General features: G+C 43.4%; 1 protein-coding gene across 3 annotated transcripts in view; it reads left to right on the top strand.

Moving 5' to 3' along the window:
• The window catches only part of CRTC3 (CREB regulated transcription coactivator 3), an 84,493-nt gene that overhangs the window by 37,582 nt on the left and 33,021 nt on the right, over positions 1–13,890 (top strand). For all 3 annotated transcript variants that reach the window (XM_004617573.2, XM_004617572.2, XM_055142721.1), the window contains exon 3: positions 9,017–9,133. In XM_004617573.2, coding sequence (XP_004617630.1) covers positions 9,017–9,133 — 117 coding nt within the window. The remainder of the gene's footprint in view (positions 1–9,016; positions 9,134–13,890) is intronic.

Raw genomic sequence — 13,890 nt, 5'->3', positions numbered from 1 at the left:
ATCACCAGTGTCAATTTCCCTTCACTAGTGTTCCCAATTTTCTTCCCCCTCTCCGAACATTCCTCCCCCGCCCCCCACAGTCTTCCTCCTTGACAGGCTTGTTTTCAAGTTTGGTTGTGGTAGTTTGGATCTCATGCTTTCAGTTTGGCTGGTTCTGTGGTCCAGAGATATAGATACACCACACCTCTACTACAGCGATGTGTCTAAGGTCCTGCTCCGCCCGTTATCTCCCAACTGTGTCTTCTAACTTCCTCCTCAGTACTTTTCCTTCCTTGTCCTTATAACTAGGGATCAGGGTAACCTTGGTACCCTTCCTTTCATACCTTGCATTCCCTTGTACTGTTCTATGTACCACACATGAGAGACCATCTGGTATTTGACTTTTTTTTTTTTAACTTACGTTGCTTAACATGATATCCTCCAGTTCCATTTAGGTTGTAGTGAATTGCATGATTTCATCCTTCCTTGCAGCTGTATAGTATTCCATTGTGTATATCTACCACACTTTTATTATCCATTCATCTGTAATTGGGCACTTAGGTTGAGTCCATAGCCTGCAATGAATATTGGTACATAATGTCATTTGAATTAATGTGTTTGTTCCCTGAGGGTAGATACCAAGAAATGGAATTGCTGGGTCTTATGGCAGCTCTAGTCTTACTTTTTTTTTTTTTTTTTTTTTTTTTGCTTTTTGGGTCACACCCGGCGATGCTCAGGGGTTACTCCTGGCTCTGCATTCAGGAATTACTCCTGGCGGTGCTTGGGGGACCATTTGGGATGCTGGGAATCGAACCCGGGTCCGGCCGCATGCAAGGCAAAAGCCCTACCCACTCTGCTATTGCTCCAATCCCTCTAGTCTTACTTTCTGAGAAATCTCTATACTGGGGCTGGAGTGATAGCACAGCGGGTAGGGCGTTTGCCTTGCACGTGGCCGACCCGGGTTCGAATCCCAGCATCCCATATGGTTCCCCGAGCACCGCCAGGGGTGATTCCTGAGTGCATGAGCCAGGAGTGACCCCTGTGCATCGCCGGGTGTGACCCAAAAAGCAAAAAAAAAAAAAAAATCTCTATACTGTTTTCTAGAGGGATTGAGTCTGAGAGTATTTCTGGCAAAATAGATTGTTCCTAGTTTTTGTTGTTGATGTTATGTTTTGTTTTGGGGGTCACACCCGGCTATGTTCAGGGGTTATTTCTGGCTCTGCACTCAGGAATTACTACTGGTGGTGTTTGAGTTAACATAAGGGATGCTAGGGATTGAATCCAGGACTGACACATGCAAGGCAAATACCATATCCAATGTACTATTGATTCGGCCCCATTTTGTCATTCTCACTGATATGAGATGATATTCGTCATCTTTTTGATTTGGTAATAAGTGATGATGCATACTTTTTTTTTTAATGTGCCTATTGGCCATTCGTGTATCTTCTTCAGAGACATGTCTGTACATTTCCCTTACCCATTTTTTGATAGGGTTTTTGTTTTCTTTGAGTTCTTTATATATTAATCACTTATCTGATGAGTTAAGTGGAAATATTTTCTCTCATTCAGTTGGGTGTCTTAGTTTTAAGCTCATCTCTCTTTTGCCATATAGAAACTAATTTGATGGAGCCCCATTTATTTTTGTTCTGTTGCTGTTGCTAGTGGAATCATGTCATTTATGATTTGAGGTCCAAATCTTGGTGTGTTCTGCCATTAATGGTGGCTGATCTGCATCAGTAGCTGTCATTCTGATCTAAGGGAGCTGATTGATCATGTCCTTTCTTCAGATTCTCACTGGTGCAGGCTGGTGAAGTAGCCAGTGGAGGGGTAGATTTATTACTGGCCACTCAGAATCACCAAGGCCTCATTGAGCTGGGCTCCAGGCTCAGGATGGGTTATTGCCGGCCACATGCCTACTTGTCCTGGAAGTGATAGAAGTGCATAGCCAGCCTGGCTCATCATCCAGTTACTGGCCAGAAACTGAAGAAAGGCCCACTGTTATAAGAGGGAGACCCTACGCTGGTAACAGGATGCAGCGTGAGCTGACCAGCATGCTGTAGGTGGCAGTTCTCTCCAGCTTCCTTTCATTGTTGGAGGGCAGCGGGCATACCTAGCAGTGCTTAGAGCTTATTCTCAGCTTGGTGCTCAGGGATCACTCTTGGTGGGCTCAGGAGACCACAGGGGGTACCAGGGATCAAAACCTGGTTGGCCTCATTACAAGGCAGACGTCCTCCCCACTATCCTATTGCTCTGGACCTTCAGCTTCCTTTCTGAGTGGTTGTTTCTCCTGGCTGTAGTCTGAAGTAAGGGCTTGTAAATACAAAGAAAAAACTCCTCCTCAGGAATTCTGCCAGTTTTTCTGTTTGGTTGACAAGAGGAATCTAGGCTAACTCCCAAGTGGGGTTTCCAAACAAGCAGCCATTCTCATTGACAGTTTTAACTTAAGTTAGATGGTCTTGATCCCTTGGCCTCTCTGTCTGTGTTTGGTTGCTGGTTCCTCATGGAGAACAATTGGTTTTATAATGACGAATTTAAATTCGTCATCTGGACAGATTCTCCCCAAGGGCATTTTAAGGCTCAGCCTAAGGGAACACATACCGGAGAATAGCTTTGCAGGGCAGTAGGGGGAGGGAATAGCCTGCCTGGGAAAGTGGTCAGTTCCCATCTTCAGGTCTGGTAGAGGCGGGACATCTGGGCGGGTTGCTGCTATGTTGCTGACCTGCTAGAACTTCTGACTCCTGTGACTGTGACTCCAGAGTGATAGCACGCTGCATGTGCTTTTTCATGAGCAAGTAGCCAGATGAGGAAATGTACCTTATGCTTTTTGAAATAAAAACCAGGATGTACATTTTAGACTTTTTTTTAGTTCAACGTGTTTTATTTAGAATTGCCCTGTGCTATTGTATTTAAATAAATATTCCATATTATTTTTATCATTCCCCCAAAACATTTTCTGGGCCAGAGAGATACACAGCAGGCATGGCATTTGCCTTGCATGAGGCCAATCTTTGATCCCTGGCACCCTTATGGCCCCCCGAACCCTGCTAGGAGTGATCTCCACATAGTCTGATACGTACTACATTTGGCCTGCAGTACCTGCCTCACCCATAAGCTAGAATTGAGTTTTCTGAGAAAAAAAAGGGTGGTTTTGTCATTCACATGTAAAACATATGCAGTTATATAGATACCGTTAGTAATTGCAATCTCCTTGAGTTTACAATGAACAAATTGCCGATTCTCACACTTTGACTCATTTCATGACTAAATATAGGCTTAGTAGGAATATGTTTTTAGTTTATTAGTCATGTGAGAGAGATTAAGGGTTTCAAATTAACCACTAACTTAATGATATATCAGCAGCAATGGTACATATGCTGAACTAGTGGTACTGCAAATACCTCACAGTTAGAGATCTAGTTAGAGGAAATGATTTTCCCCCAGGAGGTAAAGGAACCCTTTCAGCTGTTTAACCAGGTGCAGTTTTCAGATGTGATTTGAGGCAAGTGGCAGATGGTGCCCATACAGCAAGATGCTTGAGAGAGACTTTGGCCCATGAGGGTTTGAGAACATGGAATTCTCCCCCATTGGCTACTTATTTCTGCCTGGAAACCCACAACTACTTCTTGAAGAAAATTCATATGTCTTATTTCATCCTAAAAAGAGTTTTGCTGGGGAACAATAGTATAGAAATAGTATAGTGTAGTGGGGAGGGCATTTGCCTTGCACTCAGCCGACCCGGGATCAATCCCAGGCATCCCATATGGTCCTCCGAGCACTGCCAGGAGTAATTCCTATAATTTCTGAGTGCAGAGCCAGGAGTAGTAACCTCTGAGCATCGTAGGGGGTGACACAAAAAGAAAAAAAAATTTTGCTTATAATCATTAGCTGTGCCACCTCAATCTGTTGGCCACCTGGTACCTGCACACCCAAACTGATTTGCCAGCTAGATATTCAGAATCAGTCAGGTGCTTACAAAATTGAAAGCTGAAAAATTGAGAGCTCCTGAGGGCTCCTTGAAAGTAGCCATCCAGGGGCTGGAGCGATAGCACAGCGGGTAGGGCGTTTGCCTTGCACGCGGCCTACCCAGGTTCGATTCCCAGCATCCCATATGGTCCCCTGAGCACTGCCAGGAGTAATTCCTGAGTGCAGAGCCAGGAGTAACCCCTGTGCATCGCCAGGTGTGACCCAAAAAGCAAAAAAAAAAAAAAAAAAAAAAAAAAGTAGCCATCCAATCCCTAGTCATACCTTTATTTTGGATAGACCTCCTTCCTCACAAAACCCAAACAGAGGAACTAGGTAAGAGTTGGGTAGACAGTCCACTCACCAGCTCAGGATCACCGAAAACCGCTCACCCAGTCTCATTGTTGATGTCCATGCTATTTACCAAAGGATGTGGTAGGATGACCTTACCTGGGTAAGGAGCTTGCTGGTGCACACCTCCTGAATCCTCTTCCTCATGTTTAATGGACTCCTCTGCTTTGGCAGCCTAGTGGAGTACTGCAGACTGTGGTTTTAAAACAGAAACTTGGGACCAGAGAGATCGCTCAGTGGCATGAGTGCATGCTTTGAGTGTGAAAGGCCCAGGTTTGATTCCTGGCACTATGTGGTTCCCTGAGCACCATGAATAGCCCTGAGTATAGAGCTAGGATTCACTCCTAAGCACTTCAAGGTATGGCTCTAAAACCTAAAAAAATAATAACTGAATAAATAAGTCGATAAATGCAGAAAAACTTACTTTCTCAGAATCCTGGAAGCCAGGAGTTCTAACCCCCAGTGTTGGCAGTATTGGTTTCTGGTGAGTTAGTGTTCTCATGCTGGCCTCGCATGGTCTTCACTGTGTGCAAGCACTCCTGGCATCTCTTCCCTTTTTTATAAGGACACCAGTTCTGTTGATTTAGGGTTCGCCCTATGACCTTCCTTAGTCTTAATGACCTCCTTCAAGGCTCCATTTTCATATAAGGTCACAATGGAAATAGGGCTTCAACATAGGAATTCATGACACAAGTCATTCCCTAACATGTTGTATTCCTGGGACAAGGCAGCTTTCACATATATAAACTAATTGTGTCTTCTCTAGATCCCTCCAAGGGCACTACCAACATTATGCTCTCCATTTTCCAGAGAAGGAAAAGAAGTACTTTGTTACTAAGTGGAGGACCCAGGACTCAAACTGTTTCTGTGACTGTAAATCACATATTCTTTGAACCACAACTTGGAATGTTGGCATTACAATGTTAGAAATTAAATACCATCTATTGGACTAGTAAATGTAAGGATTATGAAATATATGGAAAATTATTTATAAAACAATGTGAAGTATAAAAATTAATCATGCCTGGGGAGATAGAGATAGCTCAACAGACTGAACACATATTTCGCATGTAGGAGGCCAGTAATAGATCCAGACCCTACTGGGGGCAGCCTGAGCACAGAGCAAGAAGTTGCCCTCAGGCACTGCCAGGTGTGGCACAAAAGAAAAAAAAAGATAATTATGGAAATATAGGTAAATTTGTGAATACAACTTTATAAAAAACTATGAATTGAAAAATTGACTGAAAACTTGAAATATTAGGGAAAAAATGAACTATTTATTCTTTAGAGTGGTATTTTTTTTTTCTTGTTTGGGTCACACCCTTTGATGCACAGCGGTTACTCCTGGGTCTGCACTCAGGAGTTACTTCTTGTGGTGCTTAGGGCATCATTTGGGATGCTGGGAATTGCACCTGGTTCAGCCGAGTGCAAGGCAAAAATACCCTACCCACTGTGCTATCGCTCCAGCCCTGGGTGGCAAATTTTTTTCCTCTTTTTATATTAAAGATGACTTAAGAAATATATTTTTGTTTTATTTGCTTTGGGGACATCATACCCAGCAGAGCTCAGGGCTTACTCCTGGCTCTATGCTCAGTAATCACTTATGGCAGTGCTCAGGATCCATATACAGTGCTGGTAATTGAATTGGGGGTGGCTGTGTAACCCCTGTACTTACTATCTCTCTTGCCCAGGAATTGTATTTTTATTTTGTTTTGTTTTCGGACCACATCTGAGGGTACTCGGGGTTTTCTCCTGGCTCCACTCTTAGGGATAACTCCTGGCAGGGCTTGGTGGAGACCATATCTCATGCCAGGGATCAAACCAGGGGGCAGGCACATGTAAGGCAAGCACCCTACCCACTGTGCTATCTCTTTGGCCCCCAAGAATTGTATTTTTACATTACAAAATTTTAGCTTTCGGCAAGCTGGAGGTTGATAGAAACTGGAAAATCACATGTCTGTTTATGATTTGGGGGAACCCAGAGGTTTTGGCTAACTAAACAGGCTCCTTTGCCATTAAACCCTCTTTCAGTCCCAAGTTTCCTTTCTAAACAGTGGCTCTAACTCAGTTTCTCAACCTTTTCCCACTGGGGCCCCTTTCAGTCTTGTTTCCTTCCTGTCTCCCTCCGTCCTACCAGCTGACCACCTAGTCTCTTGCTATAGCCCCCATTTATGTGATTTTCATCCGTGGTTCCCTTGGACTTTGGATCCCCCATTGAGAAACACTGCTCACTACTGTTTATCCAGTAATTCACTGGATAAACAGGGCATGTCTCTCTTGAATGGAGAAGGCCCAAGTCAGATAGAATTTGGAGTAAGAGCAAAGACCACAGGGCCAATGAGCTGGAGGTAGGCCAGCATGACAGTGAAACATAAAATAGATGTAAGCAAGGATTATCCCCTCTCAAACTGGGTCTCAGCTCTAATGCAGGATTGGTGCTCATAGGGATTAATGCAGAAGTGGTAAGTATAAGTAGAAGATAGGCATGCCACAGAAGTTTAGAATCCTTTTCAACCGGCTCTGCTCTTAGAAACCCTTTCTGAACCCTTTCTGAAGACTCTCATGTGACCTCTTGGATTCAGACCTCTCAGAGGCATCATCAGTAGCTTTGCTCCCAGCATCCAAGTACATTTAACACTTCTGTATTGAACATCTGGTCATATTACTGAGAATCCCTGTTTGTTTTTCATCCTAGAGTGAGCTGTTACCCATCTCCTTTTCAGTAGTTCTGACAATAAAGTGTTCTGTGGGTCTGCATCCTCTTGATTGCAATAGATAGTTTTCTTCTAGGCCCAGAAACTGTCCCTTACCAAGATACTTGGAAGTTTTAATTAATTTTTTGAGACGTTACTAGATTTGGATACAAAATAAATTGGAGTTTCTATTGTTTTTTTTCTTTGGGGGGGGGGGAGCAGGAGCCACCTTTGGCAGTGTTCAGACCTTACTCCTGGCTCTGTGTTCAGGGATCACTACTAGTAGTGATCAGGGGCTCAAACTTCTCTATCAGCTACTTGCAAGTCCAGTGCTTTACCTGTTGTTCTAGCTTCCTGGTCTCAAAATTGAAACATTTAAACTCATTTAGTCTGGTCATTTTATCAACCCACTTAAGAGAAGTAGGAGTAACTCCCAAATCTAATAGAGAAAATCAGTTTAGCAAAGAGAAATTAGCCATCAGTTCTTAGGGAGTTCTCCTATTAAAAAAAAAAGGTGGGGCTGGAGCAATAGCACAGCAGGTAGGGCGTTTGCCTTGCACACGGCCGACCTGGGTTCGATTCCCAGCATCCCATATGGTCCCCTGAGCACCATCAGGGGTAGTTCCTGAGTGCAGAGCCAGGAGTAACCCCTGTGCATCACCAGGTGTGACCCAAAAAAGAAAAAAAAAAAAGTTCTGTAGAGGATGCATAGTAAATCATTGCATAGTAAATTAAGCACTTTATGTACGATTCAGTTTTCCTAAAAACAAATGTTTTCATTTTGTTCACAAACAAAGCTGGCACCATGTTGCATACACATCATCCCATTGTGTGACATATAATGGGTCATGCTAGGATTTGGTCATTAACAATCAAAAATATTTCATAATGCCAATCTCAGAAAGGGTAAGAAAATACCTGAGTACTCTTAGAAGGACTTTGAATTTATTGACCAGTAATTTTTAATTTTTCTTGAATCTATTTACATTTTGGTTTATTTTTGCGACATCTGTTGGTTCTCAGGGCTTTTTTCTGATTCTGCACTCAGGGATCACTCTTGGCAGGGGTCAGGGACCATATATGGTATCAGGGATCGAACCCAGATTAGCCATGTGCAAGGCAAGCCCCTCTGTAACCCCCTAAAGTCATATTGTACTATCTCTGTGGCCCCTAGTTCTAAATTGTTTTGTTTTGTTTTGGGGCAACACCCAGAAATGCTCAGGAATTACTGCTGACTCTGTGTTCAGGGATCACTCATAGAGGACTCGGGGCATCATATGGAGTGCTGGGGATTGATCTCTGGTTGGTTGTGTGCAAGGCAAACACACTACCTGCTGTACTATAAACTCCAGCCCCCAGATCTGAATTTTTAAACATTGTCAAGTCAATTAAAAATGAATTGAAAAAGCCCTGTGCAGAATGAGAAGTCCAGTCTATGTGTGCCATTTTATTTCTGCAGTCTATCTATGTTTCTGACTACTGTAGGTATAGTTTTTTGTTTTGTTTTGTGGTTTTTTTAATCTCAGGTACTTAAATATGTTTTAGGACTGGAGAGATAGTAGGAACTTGCTTTGCTTGTGGCTCACCTGAGTTCAATTTCTGGCATCCCATATGGTCCCCTGAGCCATCAGGAATGATCACTGAGCACAGAGTCAAGCCCTGAGCACTGCTGGCTGTGGCCCCCAAACCAAAAAATTTGAGGGAAAAAAAAAGCACCTCTTTTACCTTTCAATTGTATGTTCTAGTTTCTGAGATTTGATATTTGACTGTTGTATCTCCCTGACTTTGCACCTCCTCCTTGTGACAAATCTTTACAAATCATACTTTGAACTTTCATCCTAACCCACAAAAGGAAATTTGTAATTATAGAGGAACGATTTCATGTGCTTCATTGTTTTGTTTACTTTGACTCAGAGTCATATATACTAGTAAAATGATCAAACCAGTCTTTTTTTCTGTTGTGTTCAGCTGTCCTTGCTGGTGTGTGGCAGTGTCATGGTCACAGGTCAACTCATTTTTTCTCTCTACAGCCATTTCACCAGGCAGACAGCGTGCGGGGAACCCGCCACCATGGCCTGGTGGAGAGACCATCCAGGACCCGCTTCCACCCCCTTCACCGGCGGCCTGGGGACAAGCCGGGACGACAAATATCCTTTTTCATTGTCTGAGGGAAGTATGAGTTTTGAAATGTTTGAAAGGGTTTCAGGATTTCTATTCCCTGCAGCTCCCCTTTGAGCTCAAAATCTTTGTTTTATCTGATGAATGAAGGCAATAAAAATAAGTCAGTAAGAATCTGGAAACATCACTGCAGCCCGAATTTGGAAAGATCACTGTAGGTGGTTCCTTTAAGAAAGCGTTGGTAAAGCTCAGTTCAGTGAAAATAACCATACATAAACAGCATGCATTTTATCCCCGTGGAAAGCTTTCTCAGCAGTTCCCTGTAAAATTGGCAATAAGTCAGAGTTAAATTCAGCTTGAATCAGGTAAGGAGGTTTAGTCTAGCTAAAACAGATATACAAATATGTGATTTATTTTTACTTCTGTTCACTACTGACCACTGTTAGAACTTACAGAAGAAATTTCATATGCTTTTCCATTTATGGAGTTTCAAACTCAATAAGTGACAACTGAAATATAAAGCCGGTATTCAGGAAAATTCTTAGACAGTGATGTACTTGCATATCAGGCCTTATGCTATTAAGTAGAAATAAAGAAAAAGAAGTTGTAAATTCACCTGACAATTTTATTTGGTGGCTACTTGTCTGGGGCCAGAAGGGTGGGCTTCTGGGGGAGCAGCACTGTGGGGAGTGGGGTTCTGAGGACCCAGCCCTGAGGTCTGGTGGGAAGTCAGATGGAGAGTCTCTGTGGCAGGAGGGCCTGAACTCCTGCTTTACTCTTCTCTGCACACAGGGCTGAAGGGAGGGGGAGAAAGGCAGGGTGAGTCTGTCTCTAGAGCTGAATTCCTGGCAGTGATGGTGGAGTTGGCTTTTCAGGCCCAGAAACCAGGAAATAGGGGGAGGGCAACTCATGTTTACTGAGTACTACCCATGCCAGGCACTGTGCTGGGCAATTTATGTCATTGTGTCCTCAGAGCTCACCCAAGTCACTTGTTTTTTCAGCCCCCATTTTCCAGTGAGGAAATCGAGTATCAAAGTAAGTGCACCAGGAACCCTCACTAAGGCCAGAAGGACCCACATCCAGCCCTGGCCCCCCAGCTGACTGCCCTGCCCTTGCCCTTCCCCTCTTGCGCCCACAGATCCTTGGACTGGGCAAGGGAGGAAGTGCAGGGAAGTTGCTACTCTTCTTACCCTCAAGCTTCCTGCTATTATTCATCTGTTAGGATACAAGGACGGTGACCTCCACATATTTTCATTTCTCCCCTTTCCCATACCCAGGGACATACCACCCCCACCCCACACTCCCAGTTTTGTATGTTATGTGGCCATTATCAGGAGCATTTTGAGAATTCCTCTCTGGAATGTGTAATAACTTTTGTGTAGAATGCCACAGGGAAAATAGAATTGAGTAAATTCTTTAGCTAATTCACACATGTGGGTGGAGTATCCATCAAACAATTGTCTAAATTGCTTGGAATTTTCAAGCATGACTTGGGAGTCTTTGCTTCATGTAACAATATATTTTTCTCTTAATATATTTTTCTCAAATTTTTTATTTCCCTCCTTTTTTCTTTAGAGAGAACATCTTATAGATGTTCTCTCTAAATATTTATTTTCTAATTATTTACACACAGATGTCACCAATTCAGGTTTAAATATATGCATAGATTTAACTGGTTTGTTTTTGTTTTTGTTCTTGTTTTTAACCAGAGGTAACTTAGAAAACTTAGAAAAGTAAGGTTTTCTTACGTTTTAAGGTGACAGAATTCTTGTTTGTTTAACAGTTCAAGGAGTTAAGAATATAGGTCAGAGGGGCTGGAGAGATAGCACAGTGGGTAGGGCGTTTGCCTTGCACGCAGCCGACCCGGGTCAAATCCCAGCATCCCATATGGTCCCCTGAGCACAGCCAGGGGTAATTCCTGAGTGCAGAGCCAGGAGTAACCCCTGTGCATCGCCAGGTGTGACCCAAAAAGGGAAAAAAAAAAGATTTAAAAAAATATATATATATAGGTCAGAGGCACATGGTTTAATCCTTAGAACCCACCCCTCAAAATAAAACACTTAGGACCATAGAAAATGGTCTTTTTCTCTAAAAGAAATGTGCTTTTAGAAAGAGAAAAATAGATGTTTGGAAAAGTTGCTGATATATACTCCTTTATGGAGAAAAATATTTGGGGCCACACCTAGATGTGCTCAGGGATCATTCCTAGCAGTGCTCAGAGAACCATGTGGGAATTGAACCCGGATTGACCTTGTATAAGGCAAGTGCTTAGCAACTGTACTGTCTAGCCCCAGATGCATTTTTGTTAACAAGGTAAGAGTGTGTTACACATAGGAAACCAGTTTGAACAATGCTAAGACTCAACTTAAAATCTGCCTAAGTTGTGCCAGGGAGATGACTCAAAGGGCTGGAGTGCATGCTTGCATGATGGAGACCTGGATTCGGTCCCTTTGGTCCCCAAACCCCATAGGAGTAAACCCTCAGCACTGCTGGGTGTAGTTCCCGCCCCCTTTTTTCTTTGAAGTGGGGAGTGGTTTGGGTCCACCTGGCAAAATGTGGGAGTTTCTCCTGGCTCTACACTCAATTTGGGAAGCCATTTGGGGTGCCAGAGATCAAACCCAGGCCAGCTGTGTGCAAGGCAAGCACCCACCCCACTGTAATATCTCCTCTTCTACCACCACCCCCTCTTCCTTTTGTTAAGCCTGCCAAACAGTTAGGGCTCTCCTGTTTAGAATTAGGCCTTGCTTTGAGTTTTTTCATGTAGTGAGATGGAAGTTTCAGGAGTTCAGCTTATAGAAAAGTTACTTTGACTGCAGGCCCTTTTCTATTTGAGTGACACCATTCACTCCACCCCTTCTTGGAGACTCAGAGTTGACATTAGGTCTTTGACAAGCTCTGCAGTTAAGAAAATTCTTCATTAAATCCAGCGTTTCCTCAATTTATTTGATCACAAAACCCAGTTTTCCCCTGATACTCAAGAGAGTTCCATTGAAGGCCAAGGAAATGCTAGTCCCTAGAGTCTAAGGGGAAAATCCCACACACAGCCTACTAGTTTGTGAGCCAAGGGCATAGCATGATGTTCTCCTATTCCAGAAATCGAAAAGATCCCACTCAGATGCCTTTAAGATAAATTCTAGTGGGACAGAGTTGGTGATAAAGGGACAAAGAGGAAGTAGAGTGATGATGAAAATGTGGTTGAGAAATTAGGAAGGAACCAAATTGTGATCAGTTTTTTTGTTTTCTGGCTTTTTGAGTCACACCCAGAGATGCTCAGGGGTTACTTCTGCCTCTTCATTCAGGGATTACTCCTGGTGGTGGTACTTGGGGAACCATATAGGATGCTGGGAATTGGATCTGGGTAGGCCTCGTGTAAGGCAAATGCCCTCTTTGCTGTACTATCGCTCTGGCCCAAAATGTGACCAATTTAAATCTGATCAAGAAACTTACGTGGTAGGTGTGCTGTTAGACAGTCAGCTCCATGAAGGTCTAAGCCTACCTTGCAAGGCTGTCCTCGGCAGAACCAGATTTCAGAGAGTGGGAGAGAAAGTGGCTGGCTTCCATGCTGCTTCTAGAAAGTAGTTCGTGAGCCCTGCCCCAGGTGCAGTTACAGTGAGGGAACAGGAAGCCAAAGAAGAAAACCCTGGCCACAAGGCAAGCAGCTCAAAATCCAGACTGGGGGAAAGTCAGATTTCTGTGGCTCAGAAGCTCCGCCCAGGTGCCCTCCCCATCAGCAGCTGTTCCCTCATATCCTCCTGGCCTATGAGAAGAAGTAGTGGCAGGAGCAGATGGAGGGGCCTTTCCTCTGCTGAAGTGCTCTCTCTCTCTCTCTCTCTCTCTCTCTCTCTCTCTCTCTCCTCTCCTCTCTTTTTTCTCTTTCTCTCTCTCTCCTCGCTCTCTCCCTCCCACCCTCTCTCCCTTCTTCCCTCCTCTCTCTCTCCCTCCTCATGTCTCCTGACTTTTGAATCCTCATCTAGTCGTAGTTTAACATTTCAGGAATTTAGTGCATTTTCGTGTTATGAGTTTACACTAGATAGGCAACACTGTTCACATATGCCCAGTGTTGAATATTTGATCTCAGAGCATGACGTGGTTCTCACTGCACTTGGTTATAACTTGTATTGGTTATTCTGGGTTATTGATTAAATAGCATGGCTTGCTTTTGCACGGCCGATTTGCTGCTGAACGACCAAGATCCAGAGCCAGCTACACTACTTCTGGTCCTAGCAAGTGCTTGTCTCTAGACTGTGAAGTAAGCCTCAGCCCCATGCTGCCCCAGGAAGGGAAATGCTGCAATTTCCAACATAAATCTCCCTGAACTTAATTACTAAAATACAGAAATCCTAAACCTATGACTTCATATCTCTTCATTCTCATCAATGGAAAACTAATTATCAAATGCTTGTCAGTAGGGCCGTATTTTTGGGGGGTAAACTCCAACAACAATAGTGAGTTGTGTGTTGAAACTCCAACAACAATAGTGAGTTTTGTGTTGAAATATGGAATGTAATCAAGGTAAAGAGAAAATGAAGTGAAATTTTTCAGTTATGCAGGCGGGGGTGGGGGATGGAGAGTGGTAGGTATACTGGGTTTTTTGGTGGTGGAATATGGGCACTGGTGAAAAGATGGGTGTTTGAGCATTGTATAACTGAGACATAAGCCTGAGAACTTTGTAACTTTCCACATGGTGATTCAATAAAATAAATTTTTTTTAAATAAATAAATAAATAAATAGCATGACTTTTCAGATGGTAGCATGCTAAGATAAGTGATAAAGCTCTGCTTCTTG

Source organism: Sorex araneus, chromosome 6 (assembly GCF_027595985.1).
Source record: "Sorex araneus isolate mSorAra2 chromosome 6, mSorAra2.pri, whole genome shotgun sequence".
Taxonomy (NCBI): Eukaryota; Metazoa; Chordata; class Mammalia; order Eulipotyphla; family Soricidae; genus Sorex; species Sorex araneus.
The sequence above is the reverse complement of the archived record's forward strand: the minus strand, read 5'-3'. Positions and strand labels throughout refer to the sequence as shown.